The sequence below is a fragment of the Pectinophora gossypiella genome, chromosome 8 (assembly GCF_024362695.1).
Source record: "Pectinophora gossypiella chromosome 8, ilPecGoss1.1, whole genome shotgun sequence".
NCBI classification, from domain to species: domain Eukaryota; kingdom Metazoa; phylum Arthropoda; class Insecta; order Lepidoptera; family Gelechiidae; genus Pectinophora; species Pectinophora gossypiella.
Genome location: NC_065411.1, coordinates 10,672,242 through 10,693,566, shown reverse-complemented (window position 1 = coordinate 10,693,566; position 21,325 = coordinate 10,672,242). Strand labels below are relative to the sequence as shown.

The 21,325-nt window shown below is 35.3% G+C and overlaps 1 protein-coding gene across 4 annotated transcripts; it reads right to left on the bottom strand.

Annotated features, from left to right (window-relative positions):
• Positions 1–472: 472 nt before the first annotated feature.
• On the bottom strand, positions 473–21,006 carry LOC126368820 (protein yellow-like). Of its 4 annotated transcripts, XM_050012981.1 has the most exons (8): positions 10,198–10,229; positions 8,937–9,103; positions 8,381–8,629; positions 4,887–5,056; positions 3,777–3,941; positions 2,694–2,865; positions 1,188–1,369; positions 473–1,032 (listed from the first exon to the last, which is right to left on the bottom strand). In XM_050012981.1, the coding sequence occupies exons 2-8, from the start codon at positions 8,992–8,994 to the stop codon at positions 595–597; spliced, it is 1,434 nt and encodes a 477-aa protein (XP_049868938.1). In that variant the 5' UTR covers positions 8,995–9,103; positions 10,198–10,229; the 3' UTR covers positions 473–594. The 4 variants fall into 4 exon arrangements, with proteins under 4 accessions (XP_049868938.1, XP_049868939.1, XP_049868940.1 ...); XM_050012982.1 differs by lacking the exons at positions 8,937–9,103; positions 10,198–10,229 and adding an exon at positions 20,849–21,006; XM_050012983.1 differs by lacking the exon at positions 8,937–9,103 and having other exon boundaries at positions 10,198–10,221.
• Positions 21,007–21,325: the final 319 nt, after the last annotated feature.

Below are 21,325 nucleotides of genomic sequence, written 5' to 3'. Positions count from 1 at the left end.
AGTATAATGACCCCGATTCCTGCAGACATTTTAAATTATACCCGTCATGTTCTTATCCGCCGAAAAGGAAAGGGACGGATGATTGTCAACAAGTTAATTTTAAAATGAATGAATAACCCGTGCGAATAAAATAGGTATCTCGCTGGTTGCAGTCCGTTTGACGTGCTGTCTACTTAATTCTGTCGGGTTATTGGCCGATGTTAAATTTTTAGACGGTTGATTTAGATTTCTGCTTAAAATTGACGTGTAATCCATAAATTTTATGGCTGTCGATTACCCGTCCCTTTCTTTTTCAACGGATAAGAAAATGACAGGTGTAACTTAAAATAAAATTAGATGGCGTCTGCAGGAATTTGCACCATTGTCTATGTAAGGGACTAGGAAAAACTGCAGTGATAATTATGTCTTATTTATTATCCTACAGTTAAGACAAAGTAAATCATTGTTTTGTACACGGAATAAATAAAAGTCATTCTTATTAACTTAATATGTTATAATTAGAATAATTTAATTAAATACCTAAAATAATAGAACAATATGGCTGGTGTTACCACATGAGGTGACTGAACATGTAGTCAGCTAGGGCGCGTATCTCTAGAGAGACGATACAGCCCCATACCTGTAACTCAAACCACTGTGCTTCACCGGAGCTATAAGATTCGCATGGTAGCCATGGTTGTGATCCTTTGGGGGCACCAGACAGGGAGAATTTGCCAGTACGATAGGGATCTTCTCTGCGTGTATTCTGAAGTTCACTCTATCGGAAGTCAAGGATCCAGTCATAACTCTCTGGAAACTTGAGGTGAGGACCCACAGTTCCTGTTCTCCTTTCAAGTTGTTGATGATTTTGACGCCGCTGGCGAACTGCAGTGTTTCTCTGTCCATGGCGATGCGGTGGAAATTGCGCGGGGAGTACTCGGTGGCAGAGTTCCAGCACCAGATGCTGGGCGGCTCCATGAGCCCGAAGTACATGATGCCATTTCTATCCATTGCTTCGGCTGCTGCCTGCGTCGGACGCTCTTCGGGGAACACCTGCAAATCGTGAAATTAGTTTTTAGGAGGTAAAATAGCTTATACCTTACACTCCTGCTGGAACACAATAAGCGAACCCGCAGGCTTTCCTTAAACACGTATTATATTTTCCTTTTTCTCCCACTCCAACATTGAATCAACTTTACACAACTTACATTAATAGATCTGGGGTCAGCATTAATGTTGTCGATGAAGGAGTCGTTTCTGAGTACGGCTGTGCGGACGACGTTCTCGGTGGTGGAGGCCAGCGCGTGGAAGTACAGGTAGCGGTCCTTACCGCGCCGCAGCGGGGAGAGAGACATACCCAGCACGCCGTCCATTAGATCGAAACTCTCGCCTGGAGACAAATTCACTTTATAGTTAATTTCCTATCAATATAAACAAAAAATAGACCGGAAGCATTCAAATTGCTCGAGGAGAATGAAAGAATAAATTTCACACAACTTATAACTAATAAAGAAGTAGTAGTAGGAAAAACGACGTATGAAAAGTTATCGAAGAGAGAAGAGAACACCTTGGCTCTTTAAGACACGACGCATGTATTAAAAATGACATGGAAGGAAAGATAGAAGAGAAGTCGAGGAAGACTTCGATGAATTTACAGACGGACGTGGTGAGAAAAAATATTAGCTATGAGTAGAGACAGAAGGAAATAACACCGCTAGAGATGGCCCTGCTAAAGAAGAAATACATTACTTACAAAAAAGGGCAAGAGCCCGTAAAGTATAAAAAAATATCGAAATTGCCGTAGGTATACTGTGGACCTGATTTTTCTCATCTTGCTTTTGGCAATATTAAGAAGTATTTAAATATAATTGCACCTATATTTTTAAATTGTTCTGACTCGTGTTCACTTTTTATCAAAGAAACCAGTCTAACACCTGTGATTCCGGTTTTAAACTGGAATTTTGCAAATATCGAATCTACTGATTATCATAAGTCACTTGCAAGACGAAAACTCGTAGGTACGAGTAACAGTTTATAAAGTGTTAACATTTATTTATAACTAGCAAAGCAGCTGTAAAATTCGTATAGTTTGGTAGCTAGATGCAGCAACAGCAAAATAACAAAATAGCTTAATGATATACCTACGTAGATGGTACACAGTAGATAGATACATCAATCGAAAACGAGGTAGACTTTGCGAGAGATTGATTGGATTCGATAGAAACCTACCGCAATGATTGCGGTTCAGTTAAACCGCAAAATAGTGTAGAGATTCAAAAAATCACTATGGCTTAGAATTTTTATCACACAACTGGTGTTTAGCACGTGTTCAACCATCGTTCGTGTTTTAATATCGTTAGCCTTGAGTAGTTTTGGTAGAGGAATGCTAGATAGACAGATATTAACTATTCGATGACCAGATACGACCAGAGGAGTTAAAATGGCCACATCGAAGCAATTCATCTAAAAAAGCAATAAAAAAGCAAATGTCAAATAGCAATATTGGTTTTTTAGAGGAATTGCATCGATGTGGCCATTTTAGCCCCTCAGTTCAGTACAATTAGTATTTCAATAAATATGTCATTTTTCAATAGCTCGGATTCGCGGTAAGAATTAGATCTGTTAAAGTACGTAAGCTAGTGTTTTGACGTACATTAGCATAGTGAAGTGTCAGTCGAGATTAGATCGATTATTTTCTGTCTAACATTACATACCATCGATAGTAAAGGTGCCGCGGCTGGGGAAGGGGAAGAAGAGGCGATGCGTGACGCGCCAGGAGCGCGAGCGCGCTACGTCCACGACCACGAGGCCGTAGCCGGCCACGTCTGCCACGTACACGAACGTGTCGTAGCAGTCGCCCGGGCTCTGCGGACGGACATCCACCACCTGCAATTTGAAAAGATAAACATTATTTTTGAAAGAAAAAATAATACTCATATTATACATTGTTTTAAGTTTACGTGGTTATTATCATAATTAAAACACATAATAACGGGTTCTTACCGCGTTTAAAGTAGGGATACGAGACTCCCGATATTCATATCCCTACTTAAACGCGGTAAGAACCCGTTATTATGGGTTTTAATTATAATACTTACTCATATTATTATTTTACGCCGCATGGGCACTCTTGGGCCAAGTTTGACACGGAGTGAGTTCTAGGTTAAGTAATTTTAAGTTAGTTATTTGACGACTTTTTTGTAATACATTTATTTATTTATTAAATTAAATTAATTTTTACGCCAACATAGCTTTTTTATAGTACTTATACCAGTTTTTCACAACGGTGCGGATTGCCTAACATGGCCTTAATAAACCTGGATAAGTATTTTAGCAGCAACTGCACGAAGTACCTATATATTTAGACACTTGAGTACTTGGATAAGACAACAATTGAATATTTAGGAGAGGCTTGTGATTTTTAGTAGGTAAATACTTAACTGACAGCTAGTATACATAAAACAGAAATCTGAGTGGTAAGTATAACGATTCTTCACTATTCATTTTACATTTTCATTTTCACACAACGTCTACACGCGATATGATGTCCTGATTCCTGTGTCATACTGTTATATTATGTCATGTCATTTAAAATATCACGATAAACTTTTTTTATTATTTATTTTTTATATCAATGACTGATGTCAATGACTCTCATATCAATAAAATTGTAACGGTGTCCACGTCCTTCATTACCAAAATGTTAACGTTCTGGCTAAATACAATTTGGGGGTCATTCGTATTTCAAATCATAATCCAAATTCTTTTTTCATGCACATAAGTAGGTACAAACTGACCGGTGTGACGAAGAGCGAGGTGCTGGTGTAGATGGACTGGTTGAAGCGGTGTCGGAAGACGAGCATGTCGTTCATCAGGTTGAAAGCCAACAGCTGCGGCGGGCACCACTGGTGGTCGCCGATCTTGCCCGTGTCCATCACCCATAGACGGTTGCATTCGTCTATCTGGAAATTTCCCATTTAATTTTTTAATTCAATTATTAGGTACTTGACGGTAAGCAATGGACTTGCACAGGATCGGAAAGGATGGCGTGAAAGAGAGGAGGCCTATACCCAGCAGTGGGTAGATACAGGCTGAGTAGATAGGTACTTGATACTATATTTAATAGTGATGATTATGTATGACTATTGGTAGGATCCCAATACCTTTACCAGTGGGAAGTACCTACCTCAAAACATGGAATAAGTAATATATTGTAATTAGTACTCAAACTGACTCTATTAGCTTGAATCAAAGGCTTGAATAGTACCTTTGCTTGATAACATAGTAGGTATTTCTAACAGGTTTTCCAAGATTTAGGTATGGTTTATTTATTCTGAGATTTTGGGTTTTAAAATTAATGATTCTTATGTAATAATGTCCTCTATACTTAAATAGTGTAATGGCAATAAAGTTGTTGAGTCTTGAAATCATGCAGAGAACCAACAATAAAAAATATTTTCCTAACGACTTTTTTGCTCGTCCTTTCGGGCGAGTGTCCAAAATCTTGTAACTACTACTTACGATATTGTAACTTAAAGTCAGGTGTTGCTTTGGAAATAATAATAACGATCGCATTCGCAAGGATTCCCGCAATATATAGAGTGTTAGTGACATCGTAACGAAAATTTTGAGGGATGATTCAGGCCATGATTCTGAGTTAATATCAAGTGGAATTTTCCGTCGCAAAACTTATGTTTTTTTAATTATTATTATTTGCAATTCTATATATAAGTATGCGATGAAAATTAACTCAGTAAAATGAGCTGAATCATCCCCTTCAGTATTCGTTACGATGTTACTAATATACTGTAGGTATATAACGGGAATCCTTGAATCATCGAATATCTATATATGTAATAACTACCTTTATATCCTTTAGTAATATAGTAATTGTTTTGTATACTCACAGCGATACGGAAGACAGACGTAAGTCCATCACAGTTCTGCCCCTGGTTGTCATGCCAGGAGTAATCAGGGTATGCAGAGACACGGCCCTGCTCGTCCACCGTACCTAGGGTCACTGGCCGGCCCTCGTCGAACCGGGGGATCGTTATGAATATCCGGGACTGGAACGCTCCTGAGGGGTAAACAATTAAAATATTGTAATAAAAAAATAATGAACACATTCACATACATGACGGCGAGAAATTCTGGTGTCGCAAAGGCATTATAAATTTTGAACCAAGTTTTTAATCAAGCAAAAACGACTGTGGACAAGTACTGTTAAATATCATATACAAAATAAAATAGTCTTTCTGCAATTGTACGTTTAAAATTAAGTAAGTAAATATAGTTGCTGTCATCAACCTCTCCATGCTAGAGTCAAAGTGTAAAGTTATCGAACGAACGGTGTAGGTTTAAGTAAGTAAATCTTTTACTAAAATTTGAAAATTTCCTTGCAAAGTAAATATAAAAACATTGATCGTGGGTAATTTATGTTTTACAAAATGGCAAAGCATGGTGGGATGACGTCAGCTGGGCTAATCTTAAAATGTTAGCTGTCACCGGATCCTACTACTACTAACTACCAACCTACAACTTGGTGTGTAACAAACCTTAGTTCATGATAATAATAAGTAATAACTTTTAAACCTAGTTATTATTGACGAGTACATTACGATTGCCACAAACTCTTATTGAAGAGACTTTTTCCAGATTTTCCTTAGATGGCATTCACTACTTCTTTGGACAAAAGGATATAAATCATAACACTAATTTGACAAATTAATTCTTAAAATGGAAGACAATGTTGAACAATCGCAAGTAACTTGCATTCAATAAACTGTTATCGGATGTACTTTATCGCGTGCTAAATGGCATTTGTCGAGTGCCTCACAAACGTCTGTTTATAGACTCGGTTCCAAAGCTGTTACTTCTCTATCTTAGGTCCAGGTTTCAATTCCAGGCAGTAATTATTTGATACCATGGACGAATATCTGTTTAATTTATTGTCAGTCACCAGAACCCAGTATCATGGTGGCAGGTGGGTTAATCATTGAGTTATGTATAGGTAATTAACGCAATTAATTACGGATATTACATTGTTTATGGATATATAACGTGATAAAAACGTTTATATGATATGCATCTACCATCAATCCTCAGAAAATTATGATCGTACCTATGTGTAGCTTAGAAAAAAATATATAAGTAATGTTAAAATCTCGAGGACAACTGTCGAAAACTTGAGGAGCTCGGTGGCGCAGCGGTTAACGCGCTCGGTCTGCGATTGTTGGAGTTAAGCAACTTTCGCAAAGGCCGGTCATAGGATCGGTGACCACAAAATAAAAAAAAGGTTTCATCGCGAGCTCCTCCGTGCTTCGGAAGGCACGTTAAGCCGTTGGTCCCGGCTGCATTAGTAGTCGTTAATAACCATCAATCCGCACTGGGCCCGCGTCATGGTTTAAGGCCCGATCTCCCTATCCATCCATAGGGAAGGCCCGTGCCCCAGCAGTGGGGACGTTAATGGGCTGGTGATGATGATGATGTTAAAAACTAAAACCAAACTACGGAAAAATCACGCCCTAAAAAGTACGAAACAAAAGAATAAGTATATTTCTCAAAAAATCTAGTTTTTAATTTTCAATTTCAATTATATTTTGGTTCTTATTTATTAAGATAACGTGCTTATATATAAGACACAAGTTTAAGCAAGCTGAGCAGTCATGTTATCAATGCGACGTAATTATTGATTGTCCGGTGGATATAGGCTATGACGTCACGTTAAATTCAATGGACATTAACAAGACGAAAAAAAAAGAAACGGTGTTGTGTTGGGTATCAAATGAAAGGACACCTCATTTGTCTCTTGGTCTGGTGACACCTCATTTGGTAAATTCTGACATGTGGTTTAGAGAAAAGTTGGAACAGACGCGCATACACATACATACATGCATATAGTATACATAGCGGTCAAACACATATCCCTCCTTTTTGCTTCGCCACCGAAGGGTAAAAACAAAGAAAGATCTCCTATAAGGTATTACGATAATGTAGGCATTATCGTCTTATAAATTGGCGCTGCCATTTTAATTGCAAGGTCTGTTACAAACCGCATCGTATTTATATCGTCTAAGAAAATTGTTGCAATAGGAGGGAACATTGCCTTAAAGGTATAACCAACCATAACCTCTATTGCAAGATGACACGAAACCACAAGTCGCATGTCATTTCCGTAAATTCTATGTTTTTTTTTTTTAAAAACGCCATTGTTATTTTAATGACACTAGTTTTTACGACTTCGCACTCCATAAACATTGATTAGGTACTTTGAGTCAACATGTTTGTAAAAAAAAATGTAGGTAAGTACCTAGTTCATTGAACGTTTGGGACATCCGTTGGTTGAAAAGTAAGTAATGTACCTACCAAGTAAATTATACATTATACTTATTACTCAAATACCGCGTAGAAGAAGGCAATTGAAAGGAACTCTTATCTCAATCTGGAACTCAACCGTCTATTTTACAGATATTAACTAATTTTGGGCAAGGTATGTTCAGGTACTTAATGTTTTATGTTCAACTAATGTTTTCAGCGCCTACATGAAGCTAATGTACGTAGAGCATTCACAGTATACCTATTTATAACGTTGTTCCAAAGTCAAGAAAGTACACACATAAAATAAATTCAAATTATGTTAAAATGAATACATTCTAAAGCCACTTCAAACTTGACTTCTACACAATGTTATAATAAAACAGGTATACTCATTAGCATTCTTGATGCGTAAAATAATAGTAAATGACATTGCGACCAACATATAGCACGAGTATCATACCAACCAGTTTGAAGAAGCAAATCCATTCTCTATGACAATAATTAATTTATTAATAACGATGATAAACATGCAAATCTATATATTTATTATCATACATTAGTAACGATTAAGGATGATATTTTTTTTTTGTTAGGTTATGTTAGGTTAGTACCTATGTAGTATTAGCTAGCGCTCGCCTATTATTATTATTACATTTGTAAAGGAACAATCACTTGCAGCCACTATTGATACGAAGTCCTAAGATGGATATGATGAACCTTATGGTGATAACTGTGATAAGGGATCAGCCTATCGCCCATAACATTAGTCCATCATATTAGAGGACACAATCACTCAGTCGGATTTTACGACATGCCCGGGAACAGAAACAGATGAACGTGTTTTATGTTTTTTATTTGCTCCCAGAACAGCATAGAAGCAGTGGCTGCAAGTTCTCTTTGATTACTTGTGGCTCTGCCCAGCCCATTAGGGATTCACGCCTGTAATCTAATACATGACATGACATATGTATGTAGGAACAATACCTGTCATGTATTAGATTCTCATTCCTTGGTTTTCGAACGGGAGTTAACAGTTATTAGAAATAATATTAACTAATAATATTTTATTCATGTGATTGCATACCTTGTCTATGTTGTACGTCGACGTCTATGGGCACCGAATTCCCGGGTACAAAGTACCGCCTTTCCAGGGCATTCCGTCTGGCTGCTTCGCTCGGGAAAGCGAACTCCAATTCTGCCCATTGTCGCACCACTCTGAAGTTACTCCTGGCTCCAAGACCTGGCCAGCAGCACGCCAGACAGTACGACAATAAGAAGAACCTCTCGATTCCAAACGACATCTCTTGTTTGAAGAAGTCTAGTAGTGCTGGATCTGTAAAAAGAGAAGTTGTTTTTGAACAAAGCTTATTTTTTCTTTTTTTTATTTCTTATAAAAACAATGTTACAAACACTGGAGAAAAGCTGAGATTATTTGTTGCAGCTTTATTTGCTGCCTCATCCTCAGAAAGTGAAACGTTGAACTCAATCCCAACCACGTGGTTATTATCTGGAACCTGAGTTGAGTTGAATTCTTGGCATGACAGAGGCATCGTAAATAATAGATTTTCCTGCTTAAAACACAACAAATTGCATCTCCAATTACGCACAATATATAAAATTAACACTCAAATGGGTATTACCATATTGACTTAGCAGCGGACCACAGAACCCGACAGGAGGTTCATCCACCGGAATCATCTTATAAAAATCACTTGAGTACCACAGCTATAGAGTCCACATATCAGATTTACACAGTTGAACAACCTCAGTTCTTTGATATTTTAGTACAATAATTCACACAGAAGCGCTATGTACGCAGGGGCAGAGACAAGAATCAGCGTCAGATTTCAAAGCTCAGCTTATATTGATAACGGTGGCATGCCTCGAATTTTGCTCTAAATATTTACGGCGCAAGAGCATAGTACCGTTGTAAACATTCAAAACCTAAAGAATCCGCTGGGAATGGGACCACATTACCGTCGAAGGTTAAATTTTCTTAGAAACATTACATCGTATCTATCTCCTCTCTACTAATAACTATTTTATAGTTTCGTATGTGGTGAGGAGTGGGTGTATATACCATAGAATAAGGAATCGTATAGAACGGCAACTCACCGCTCCCCACCAGCGTCTGAGCTAGGTTTACTTCATCCCCCCCTCCCCTCGAACACGGTTTAGACTTGAATGGTATGGCATCAGATGTCACAAACACATATGTGCGTGTACGATAACGTCAAGGTGTGGTGTCTGTGTAAAACGAGGTTGTTTGTATGAAGTGTCCGGGATGTGGTATATACTACATCTCTACCTACCCCTTCGGGGATACAGACGTGATGCAATGTTTTACATGTAAGTTGGTTTCTATTCATAATACAATTGTTTGTAGTATGTTGGTTTCTATTTATAAAGTCAAATAAATAAAGGAAGATAACATTTAAAGATCATAATAAATAATCATTAAGTGAATATTACGTACTAGCTTGTATAAACACAAAAATGGTAAACAAATTTAAATATCGTTTAACATGCTCAAACCCCCGGAACGCGGAATGGTAAAAAACGAACGCAATCAAATGTTGCGGCTTTAGAAACGGTCACAAACATAAAATTGATTTGGATATTTCGTACAAGTCTGCAGTCGCCAACTAGTGAAGTTGTAAGTAATTATATATCCTAAAATGAAGTTGTACGCCTCACTACCGACATTGGCACATATTGGCATAGTTTTACCTACTATACAACGAAAAATGTCGCTTGGACTACTTTGAACCGTTACGAATACATAGAATTAATTCTTTAGACGATTATTAGTACCTACTTGCGAACCTACTTGTAAATATTAGCAGAATTTCAATAAAAGTTGATGATTATGAATCCATCCCACTAAGGGCGCTTACAGACCACTGACGATGGTGTCGACGACGACGTTGTTGGGATGTAAGCGCCCTTATTACTTTTTATACCTACTCGACTTAGCTCTACAAAACTTTGTAAAATGATTTTTTTTTAATTTAAAAAGTACAAAAATTTTGAAAACAGTACGCGTGCAGACGGTCTGCGTGTTCGTTCGTAACTAATTCCATATCCTGTTCATCATCACGCCTCACGTTTATTTACAAATACTTATAGGAGTATTTGTTCATCTTGGTCATTCTTCTAAGTATTCCGATTTTAGTGCAAACATAAACTCACAGTACACTAAAGTATTTAAAATTGTTTTAAGAGGAATTTTACACCTCATATTCTAATAACTCTATGTCATATTTATAGGGGCATTATCGCTATTTGAAATTAGGAATGTATTGAATATGTACTAGGTGCAAATAAATGCAATGTAAAAACACAATTACGATTAATAGTGAAGTTGAGAGAGTTAAAAATGACTAGCCGCAAAATATACCGTACTTATTTAAGTATTTTGTTGCTTAGACCGTATGATATAGATTAACTATTGTTACTTACATGTTATACCCAACATGGTAATATTCCATCGAAAAAAAAATCAGTACGTGCTATAAAAAGATACGTATCTAAACATGAGTTTATACTTTATTTCCATTTCAAAATATGCACGAATTGAAAATACATTATTTTTTATGAACAAACAAACATATTTTATGAAATCAAATAAGTATTTTTCAAACTACATTGTAATAATATAGGTACAGAGAGAGCAATGGTATACGAATGCAATAATCATAATTTACTAAAATAATTATCATAAAAACAAACGTAAAAGGAAGAAGTAATTATTTTAAAATATTTATTTACAGTTATGTAAATATGCACCTCAGCGCTCCCTATTGTCCGGCCAAGTAATTAACTACTATTATTCGAGCCATCCGAAGCTTTGTTATAATAATAGGTACATAGTCACCTTCGATCCCTAATATATGATCGAAGCTAGGTAAGTAAATGAAACAGTTTTTATATTGCAGGGGATTAACAGAATTTTGGCTCATCAAAAAGATGTGAAAAAAAAATCAATGAAAAGAAGTGAAGTGTGTCAGGATCGAAGCAAATGGAATTCTATAGTCTCCGCTTACCCCGGTGGGAAATAGGCGTGAGTTTATGTATGTTGGCTCATCAAAATAAGGATTCCCCGTTACTCGACTCCATTCAACCGGCCAGCGTGTAACGCGAACATCCGGAGCGATACGCTTAGTTCTCGTTCGCGTAGCCGAAGAAGATTACCGTAAAACCTTTAAATTGCAGTAAGTAGATAGTTTACTTCTGGCCTTACCCTTGGCCCTTCAGATCAATTAAAAATCTATACAGTGAAAAGTAGGTGTTGAATATCCGCCTGTACTTCAGGGCGGAGCGGAGCCGCAAATCATCAGAATACAATTTGCTTACAAACTTGGTTGGATGGTGTCAGGTTACCAACCAGGCTTATGAAAAATACAATAATATATATACATATATATATATATATTGGTATTGTATTTTACTCAACACATAAGCCTGGTTGGTAACCTGATATGAAGCCATATATATATATATATGGCATTTATTGCTAGCCAGAATAATATAATGAAAATAAATGAAAAGGTGTTTTTTACGTGATTTATTTTAGATTTGCCGCTAACGACATTGGCACGTCAAATCGTCACTAATCGCTAACTGACGTATTTGAATTTTTTGCCGAATTCTAATAGCACCTTTTGCTATTTTGTCAATAAGCCACAAATTACTTTAGCAAAAAAATGCAGATACGTCAGTTTGCAAAGTTAGCCACGAAGTAAGGAGCGCTGGGGATTTTCACTCGAATTGTTGTACCAGAGAAGTCTCACAGAAAAGTGAATCACTTATAAATGAATTCTAGAATAATTAGAAATCTAAAACGGCAATGCAAAATAAAACTAAACTAAAATGCAGGAAATAAATACAAAGTTGTTTGATTGGCGATATACATTGACGTAATCACTACCTAGTAGCCCTAGAATACACCTTGGACTTGTATCAAGGTCTGCTAGGCAATCGAGGGGCATCTCGATAACAACAAGTTATTACATACAATTCTTTAGTAATCCATCACAATGATGGTAATTGTATTGTCATGATAACAAAACCTTTTCTTCATTGTACCTAATGTTTGTTTACTACATTTGCACGACTTTTTGTATTCGATTCATTCAATCATTACGCACGTTGTGAACCAAGCTGTTTATGTTGTGTAACTATTCAAAAAGACACGTGTTGTGGTGTGAATAGAGAAGATGCATTCAGTATGTATCTCATATAAATCATTTATCTCCCTAGCGTTTTTTTCACGGATTTTCGGTTACCTAACCTGTAGATTTGACAGATCTGGAGGGTTAAAATGGCCATATCGAAGTAATTCATCTAAGAAAGCAATATTGCTATTTGACAGTTATTTGCATTGCCCACTTTTATATGCGCAAATGTCTAAGAAAGCAATATTGCTATTTGACATTTGTTTGCATTGCGCACTTAATTTTATATACGCAAATGTCAAATTGCAATTTTGCTTTCTTAGTTGAATTGCTTCGATGTCGCCATGTTTACCCCCTATTCACTTACAAGTATCCAAAATGCATTTCTGAGACGTGTGGGTTTTTTACGATGTTTTCCTTCACCGTTGAGCACATGATTATCATTTATGACCTGAACATGAATTCGAATATCAATGGTTGTGATGTATTCGAAGGTGCACACTTACTGTGTGAACGTTCTTCCAAGTAGGCTACCACGCCTTTCTTATATATAATTTATTATAAATGCATTATTAGGCATTCAATATTATCTAATGGTTATTACTAATGTATATCGACTGCTGAGAACTATTATAAATTAAAGCTTAAAGGAAATTAGAGAAAAAAACGTTCATAACAAAAAACATATCAAAACGGGACAAAAAAAACTTGTGTACTTACCAAACCTATTTTACAGCCATAAGGAATTTGTACAAAGTTGGTGTTAGTAAATTTGTCCGGCCATTTGAGGCAAACGTACAATAAGTTACGTGAAAAAAAATGTATGCGTGTTGAATCAATGGTATTTACTACCACAATAACAAACACACTACACACATCTTAGTGACAATAACGTATAAATAAGTATATTATTGCCCTCCAAAAATCAGGATATTTTGACGTTGTTAGTTTACATAACAGGTAATAAAAATCAAAATATCAAGTTTTTACTACCGTACACCACAAACTGACAATGTACGAGTAATCCTTGACCTCAAACTTGACCTTGTATCAAACATACCTATGATATGACTGATAAGTGATTAAATCAGAAGAAAATCTAATAAACACACGTTGTTTTCGTTTTTATACGATTTTTTCGTCTAATAAGCGTTCCATAAACGATCAGGGATGATACGAAACACAAGTGAATATTTAGCTGCCTAAATCAGACCTATTGCAGGTAGAAAAATAAACTTAATGTGATGGATAAATTACAGGCAATAGGCTTGTATTTTTAACCCATGTTCAGTGCATATTTAAAGTATGAGTAAGTATGTGTCTTTTACAATACGCATCCAAGTAAATCTTGGGTCTGTACTCCAACTACCCCGACTTTCATAACGAGTATTGGTGAATACGTGTCTAATGTAATTTTCAATGGTAAATAAATATTAAAACTATGTACGTATTACATACATAAACTCACACCGTTACCTCATGAACCTACCAATGGGAAGACGCAAAATATATACAGGGTGTTAGTGACATCGTAACAAAAAACTTTAATGGTTATTTCAGACCATGATTCAGAGTTGATATCAAGCAGATTTTTCCGTTGCAAAAGAAGGGAACTGAAAATAATTTAAAAATACACAAATATTTTCATGTGTTTTCCGAGAGGATTCCACTTGCTATCAACTTAGAATCATGGTCTGAATCGTCCCCCTCAGTATTCGTTACGGTGTCATGTCACTAACACCCATGTGTACTTGTAAGTACTTGTACGGAGTGTAAGTGACATCATAACAAAAACTGTTGGGGATGATTCAGCTCATTACTTTGAGTTAATATCAGGTAGAATTTTTCACTGCAAAAGTAAATATGTAATTAAAAATATTTTTTAAACACAAAAAAGTCTTGAATTTTGCGAAAAAAAATTCAATTGATCAATAGAATTGAATTGATTGACTCAGAATCATGGCCTGAATCACCCCTCAGTATTCAGTAGTACGATGTCACTAACATCCTGTATAAATATTATACGTATTTGCATATACGTTTTAAGGTCCTGACCGAAGCCCTTTTAACATCCAACCCCCATTCTTTAACTATAGTGTCTGGAAATTCGAGGGAATATAGAGGAAGTTAAATTGCGATTTCCAAAGCCCTGAGTGATTCCGCAACGTATTTCATTATCGGCATTGTCTGCCATTAGTTTTTGTATTACTGAAGACAGAAAAACTGATAAAAGAACTGCCACGCAAAACGTAAGTAGAAACGACATAGATAAGATGGAAAATAAGAAACCCGCTTTTCCGTGAAACTGACGCTGTAGTAAAGTAGCGACAGTAAATCGTGTACCATTATTAGTAGAGCCGATATGCTACACCACTATACTTTGTGATCAATAAAGTATTTTATCTATATAAAGTAAGTATATATATGATATATGTACTATTTCAGGGTATTATTTTGTTGGTAGTTGCATCGAAATATCCCGGAAACAAACTAGTACAATGGGATTCCTTTCATCACGCTACGCTTATTATGTACGGTGTACCATCCATACCACGTATTTGGATACCGAGGTAGACAAACTGATAGAATACTGTAAACTACGTTTTCCGCAGTACACCATACACTTAATATCTATCTACAGATAGGTAAATATAGGTACTTTAATTCCGCATTGTACTTATTGCCGAAATACACTTTCAAGCTTTATTATGAAACCACGCAACTAATCTTAAATAAAATTTAATACTATGTTGTACAAACATCTATTACTAAAACTCTTACATACCGTAATAACTCATTCCGTACCGATAATCCTCTTTATCCTTCAACATTTTCAAATGCACATTATCATCCGACCACTTTTCACATAACTTGTACGAAGACCTATAACTCTTATAAGAGTACATTTTGCCCGAAAATATTAAATTTCGTGGAGACTTGAACGCACTAAGCGACGCGCTAAAACTACTTTGAATACCGCCCACTGATTCCGAAGGCACCACAATTGCAACATGAAGCAATGAAACTCTGTGCAACAGTTTTCAAGTCTATTCCATTAGGTTATAAAAAAACGCATAATTAACCTTAGAAAATTAGATGTCCGGATTTAAAGCGTCTCTTGACAGTCTAAGGTCAAGCGGTTTCGGTTCGATTTCTAAATAAGATGTCAATAATGATGATTACATTCATAAATTATTTTTATTCGGTATATTTTTCCCATTCTAAGTAATACACCATACCTACACCATAGAATACAGATATTTAAGTACCTAAAATAAGGCACTATTTGTATCATCCTAAAACAGTTCTAAAATTAGAGGTTAATGCGCATGATCGGCCCCAAAACTGATAAATAACGTAATTAAAGTACAGATAAATCAATTCCACAGTTCACTCTCAACCAGACACCACAGATTTTTATTAATACAAATGTCAATTTGTGCGATAAAAAAATTGATGCCTCTATTACCACACAATTTATACTAGATAAACTTGAATAACAGGTTTCTTTCATTAAAACCACAAGATGACTAGATGACTGATAGTAGAGGACTCGTATAAGTACGCCCTTTTCTACTTGTAAGTACTAACTCTATGCAATGACGGAAACTAAACTTTAATTATTGTCCATCCATTGTGTTGCAAGAGCTCTGATAGGATCCCCTGTATTATCCCTTTGATTAGTCATAATGATAATTACTCATCTTCTTGTGAGACAAAAATATAATCATGAATGATAAAAAAGCGAGTATAATAAAATTAGCGACATCTTGATAAAAATCTTACATTCCTAAATAAACACACGCGCGCCCGTATCCTTATTAACAGGTTACCGGCCTCTGATCCACAATAAGTCCATCACATTACGTGATCCGACTTCTACATTATGGCGTAATATTATTCCTTATTCTATGGTTATGGCTCAAATAATATAAAACAATACATTTAAAAATCAAAGGTTATCCATGCAGGTAACGTGTTTAAAAACAGCTTCGTTTTAAATCGATATTCCCATCTTTTCTCTTTTTCAAATAAACACTAAAAACGCGATATTTTCTAAAAATTGTGCTTACACAATTTAAATAAAAAATGTACTTATTTAAAAACTAGTGGGTTATAATGGATATTATTATGTTGTACATTTAAAATTAACTGTAAGAAAAGACTATCGTCTTTTCGTTTTATTTATTTTTTTGTTTGCAAATCTTACAATCGCCAATGATTTTATTTCGCAAAATAAATATTCTCACGTATACCTAAGCATGCTCCACCAACCTGCAGTGCAGCAGCGTGGTGGAGTATGCTCCATACCCCCCCCCCCCACCCCCCCACCCCCCCGGTACATTGAGGGGAGGCATGTGCCCAGCAGTGGGACGTATTTGGGCTGTTTATGTTATGTTATACCTAAGCATGATTAAGCATTTCATCATCAGCCGTATGACGCCCACTGCTGGGCATAGGCCTCCCCCAAGGATCTCCACGACGATCGGTCCTGCGCTGCCCGCATCCAGCATTTATTAGTATGAAATTATGTCTAATCTACACAGTTGTTTTTGTTCTTGTAAGTATTGTTTTTTTATTAAATACTTATTTTGAAATCGAAGAGGATAACTTGTATAAAAATACTCGTTTATGCGAGCCTAAGGTCAAACAACTAACCGTTTTAACATTTTTGACAAAATGAAAAGTCACATTTTTCAACACAAAATTCTTATATTTCCAAAGTAAAGTCATTATGACTTAAAATTTGATCAATTATTGGGGGTGTGGTGAACTTTTCTGTATGCATTTCTTTATTTTATGTTTTAAGTTATTCGTATCATGAATGCCATCCAAAAATCCAAACCGTCGCTCAGATATATCCACACAGACCTGTCGTCCAATTTCTTTTTTGTAGTAGGTACCTATTAATATACCTATCTTCGGTTTCACCAACTTTATTAGCTGGAGGAAGGAGGAGATTCTTCGTCAAAAGAATTAATAAATCTTGATTTAAAAAGCGCGTAGCGAATTAGATTGTCACAGCCATGCTTAGTAAATAAGTAACCATGTTGTGTATTTAATGATTACTATAAAATAGTCACATTATTTTCGCTTTCTTTGGGCTTTGACTTATATAAAGGTAAGGGTCAGCTACTGTCACTATGCGAAATTGATTGTTTTGCGTAGATAATAATGAATCCTAATATTTTTTTAAAATCCGTCACAATGTAAAGCACACCGAATATCTAATGAGGCGCGACTGTTTTTCTCAGATACTTTCTAATGATTAGAAACGGTAAGTACCTTTATAAAACTCAATTTTACAAGGCACCATAAAGATTCGTGTTTTTGTGTTCATTGTGTAATGAGTTCACGTAATGGGCACCCTGTACCATACTTCCGTAATCGCTAATCATCTTTTTGAAGTTCATTACTCCAGACGTTATAATGTAAATAATGTTCAAGTCAACATTTAAGCGCGTAATACCAGGTAAGCGTGTTTCACCTTTTTTTTTTTTGACGTGACTTATTGTAGATTTGCCGCAGATGGCATTAACTACTGTAACTTGCCATTAGATGAAATTGTGTATGATCATTTAAAAAACAAAATGATAAATCATTAAATTTAACAGAGTTTAATACTAAAACTTGTGATATAAGACCGACATACTCGAATATTAGTGAATTTTTAAAGTTAAATAATATAACAAAAGGTCGTTGGCTTTGCTAACGTGTTGTGACGTCATACATTTATATTTAAATTATGATACTAATACCTGTATTGTGATGTGTCATCAATTAATTATATGGGAGGATCACATTTGAATTACATTATTAAACCCTAAAGAGGTTAACACGTAATGTGAAATGTTAGCGGGAAAACCCTTAACATTAGTAGTATAAATTAGAACTTACATTTTGCTGATATAAATTGAAAAAGTACTTAAATCAATATTCGCATAATCAAACTCACACTTAATAATACAAATTGGAGACTGATTTAGAAAATATAAAACACTAGCTTATGCCCGCGTCTTCGTCCGCGTGGCGTGTATCTATCTTACGCGGTTTCGATATTTTCATAAGTACACATGTTTCTTCCCGCTAACTACCGTTTCCGTGGGAATTTTGCAATATCCTGTTGCAACTAAGCTTAAAGTTAACTAAGGTACCTGCATGCCAAATTTCAAGCGTCTAACTTAAGCGGTTTAGATTTTTCATACAAAAGGATTTTCCCGCTAAAAAAATTTAGATATAAATAAACAGGATATCGACGAGTAGTCTTGGACTTGACCTACATTATTTAATGATTACTTACTATAAATACCCAATCTCACCTAGATGTGATAAATAAATAATTGTCTATGTGTCTTGACGCAACATTCTACCATGACAGTAAACTATTATAATATGCAGTACTACAGTTCTGTACAATACAATGTAATCCTCTAAACAGATACAGATAGAGATCTACCTATATGTGCCCATAAATAGGTATACAGTTATTTTGTAATAAAATATAGTCAAATAAACATAATTGATCACAAAGAAGAATTATTTTTGGCTCTATTTCTCGTCAATTGTTCGATTTGTGGTGATTAGAGTGATTGGGTCAATTAAAGCTATCGACTTTTTCAACTAATTGGGGATTTCCATCAAGTAAATCTATCAAAATGTTGATGATGACGTTAATTCCGTATTATACTTCAAAATAAATTACTTTTTCCAGGTTGTGATTACCGGCGTGACCTATTCTGTTTTCTCAGTTCTACTCTGTGTCTGTGTTTTGTATAGAATCTACTCCAAGTGGAAATATTACCTACTCAATATTTTAAAAAAATAACACAATACCCGGTGCTTACCGCGTTAAACGCGTGGCATTATGTGTTTTAATTATGAGAAATATGTAGGTACTTAAGTATATCTAAAAAAAATTATGTCCCACGTCATTTGTTTGTAATTAGTTCTAGTTATTGCTTATAATTAAATTAAGCATGTCTTTACAAACACTTAATGTGGTTCACATAAACATTAATTAATATAGAATAAGTAGTGTCTACCGTTGATATATAATATATGTTAGGTACGTACTATAGTAGTATATAGTAGTATATGGTTCATCATATCCATCTTTGGACTTCGTATCAACAGTGGCTGCAAGTTGTCTTTGATTACTTGTGGCTCTGCCCACCCCATTAGGGATTACGGGCGTGAGTTTATGTATGTATGTATGTATGTATGTAGGTACTATAGTAACGTGTTTAATTCCTATCAAAAATCTTTGAATAACGCCAAAACTACGTATAAGACTTCATATTTCATATTTAAACTTAAACGGAACAAGACTGGAATATTTATTATTAATGGTAAATGGTTTTTCGTTTAGTTAACTTATCAACATCCAGTATAATATATTTAATCTTTAAAGATGTATAATAAACATAACTAAATTTTTATATTACTTTTGAACGTGCTTTTTGACTACAAAGCTTTATATTACGTCAAAGATTTATTGAATTACCTACAGCGCGCTCAAAAGTTTAAACAGAACGTTGAACTATCAGTAGAATTTATAATTTCATCCAACAACACAATTTCTCCAACATTTGCACTAAATTGTTACACTTTGAGAGGTAATCGATGGTTATTATAATCTGAAACTCCTTCGCACCGTTTTACCATTTCACAGTTGTAATATAAGTATAGTAACTTTTCCTGTCACATAATTTACACCACTCCGACGTGACTTAAAACATGTAGGTATTTAATCTTTTTTTATCACATTTACGATCCCTTTAAGACCGCGCGAACAGGATCGTGCTAACGGTTCGTTATACTCGATTCTTTTCGGAATAATACATATTTCATGTTTTCGCCAGACTCGATACATTTAATCTGCTGTACTGGACAATTTTTGATGTATCATGTTGTGGCAATACATGCGTCGTTACATTTTTAGGACATCAATGTACATATCGATACAATCTCTGTAATATTATTTCTGTACTTTGTATGCGTACTCGTACTAACACAGAGATAAACAATCAGTTTGCCACTGTCGTAGTTATAATAAATAGTTTAGTAATTTTGTTGATATAATAATCCAGCACAACTTAATAAGTACAATACTATACAAATACACAATTTTTTATTGCACAAAACGAACATACACACAAAAAACATAGATCATACAAACATTAAATACAACAAAAAGGTATCTCTACTCATTCAGAAATTCCTCAAGCGAGACAAAGTTTTTAATTGTTTTTTCTCAACCGGCATTTTTCTTCCTATCATCGGTAAAGATGTTAAGATTAAAACGCGTAAATCATAAAGTTTATCAAACTCCCAGGTTCTATGAACTTTTACAAAATTAAATTTTGTTTACATACCATAAATTAATCGGTGGTATCACAGCCTTTCAGACGAGGTAACTTTGAATCAATTATAATATAATTATGTACTTTGATTTTATATTTGGTGTGTGTTAGCGATAGCAACGCGGACGCGCGAACGGTGTTGTGAAACTCGTTCAAATGGTGCGGTCACTAATATAGTTGACCTGAGTCTTCGCGAGCCGCGATCTGCCCCTATGACGTCAGCTCTACCTCGGAAGTAGGGGGTGTGTCGTTTAGGAACGTTTTGTTATTTACTTACACATTAATTATGAAATTGTTTTCCTTATTCTAAATACGAAAATAATTTACAGTTATACCTATTCTAGGCTCTACAGACTTTGAGGACTATTAAGACGCAAATACTTTATACGTACTGAAATTACATACAGTCAGTTTCATGAAGTATTTCAGATATTAGGTATACTTACAAAAAGAAATCAAATCATGTCCTTCGAATTATATGCTCGAAAA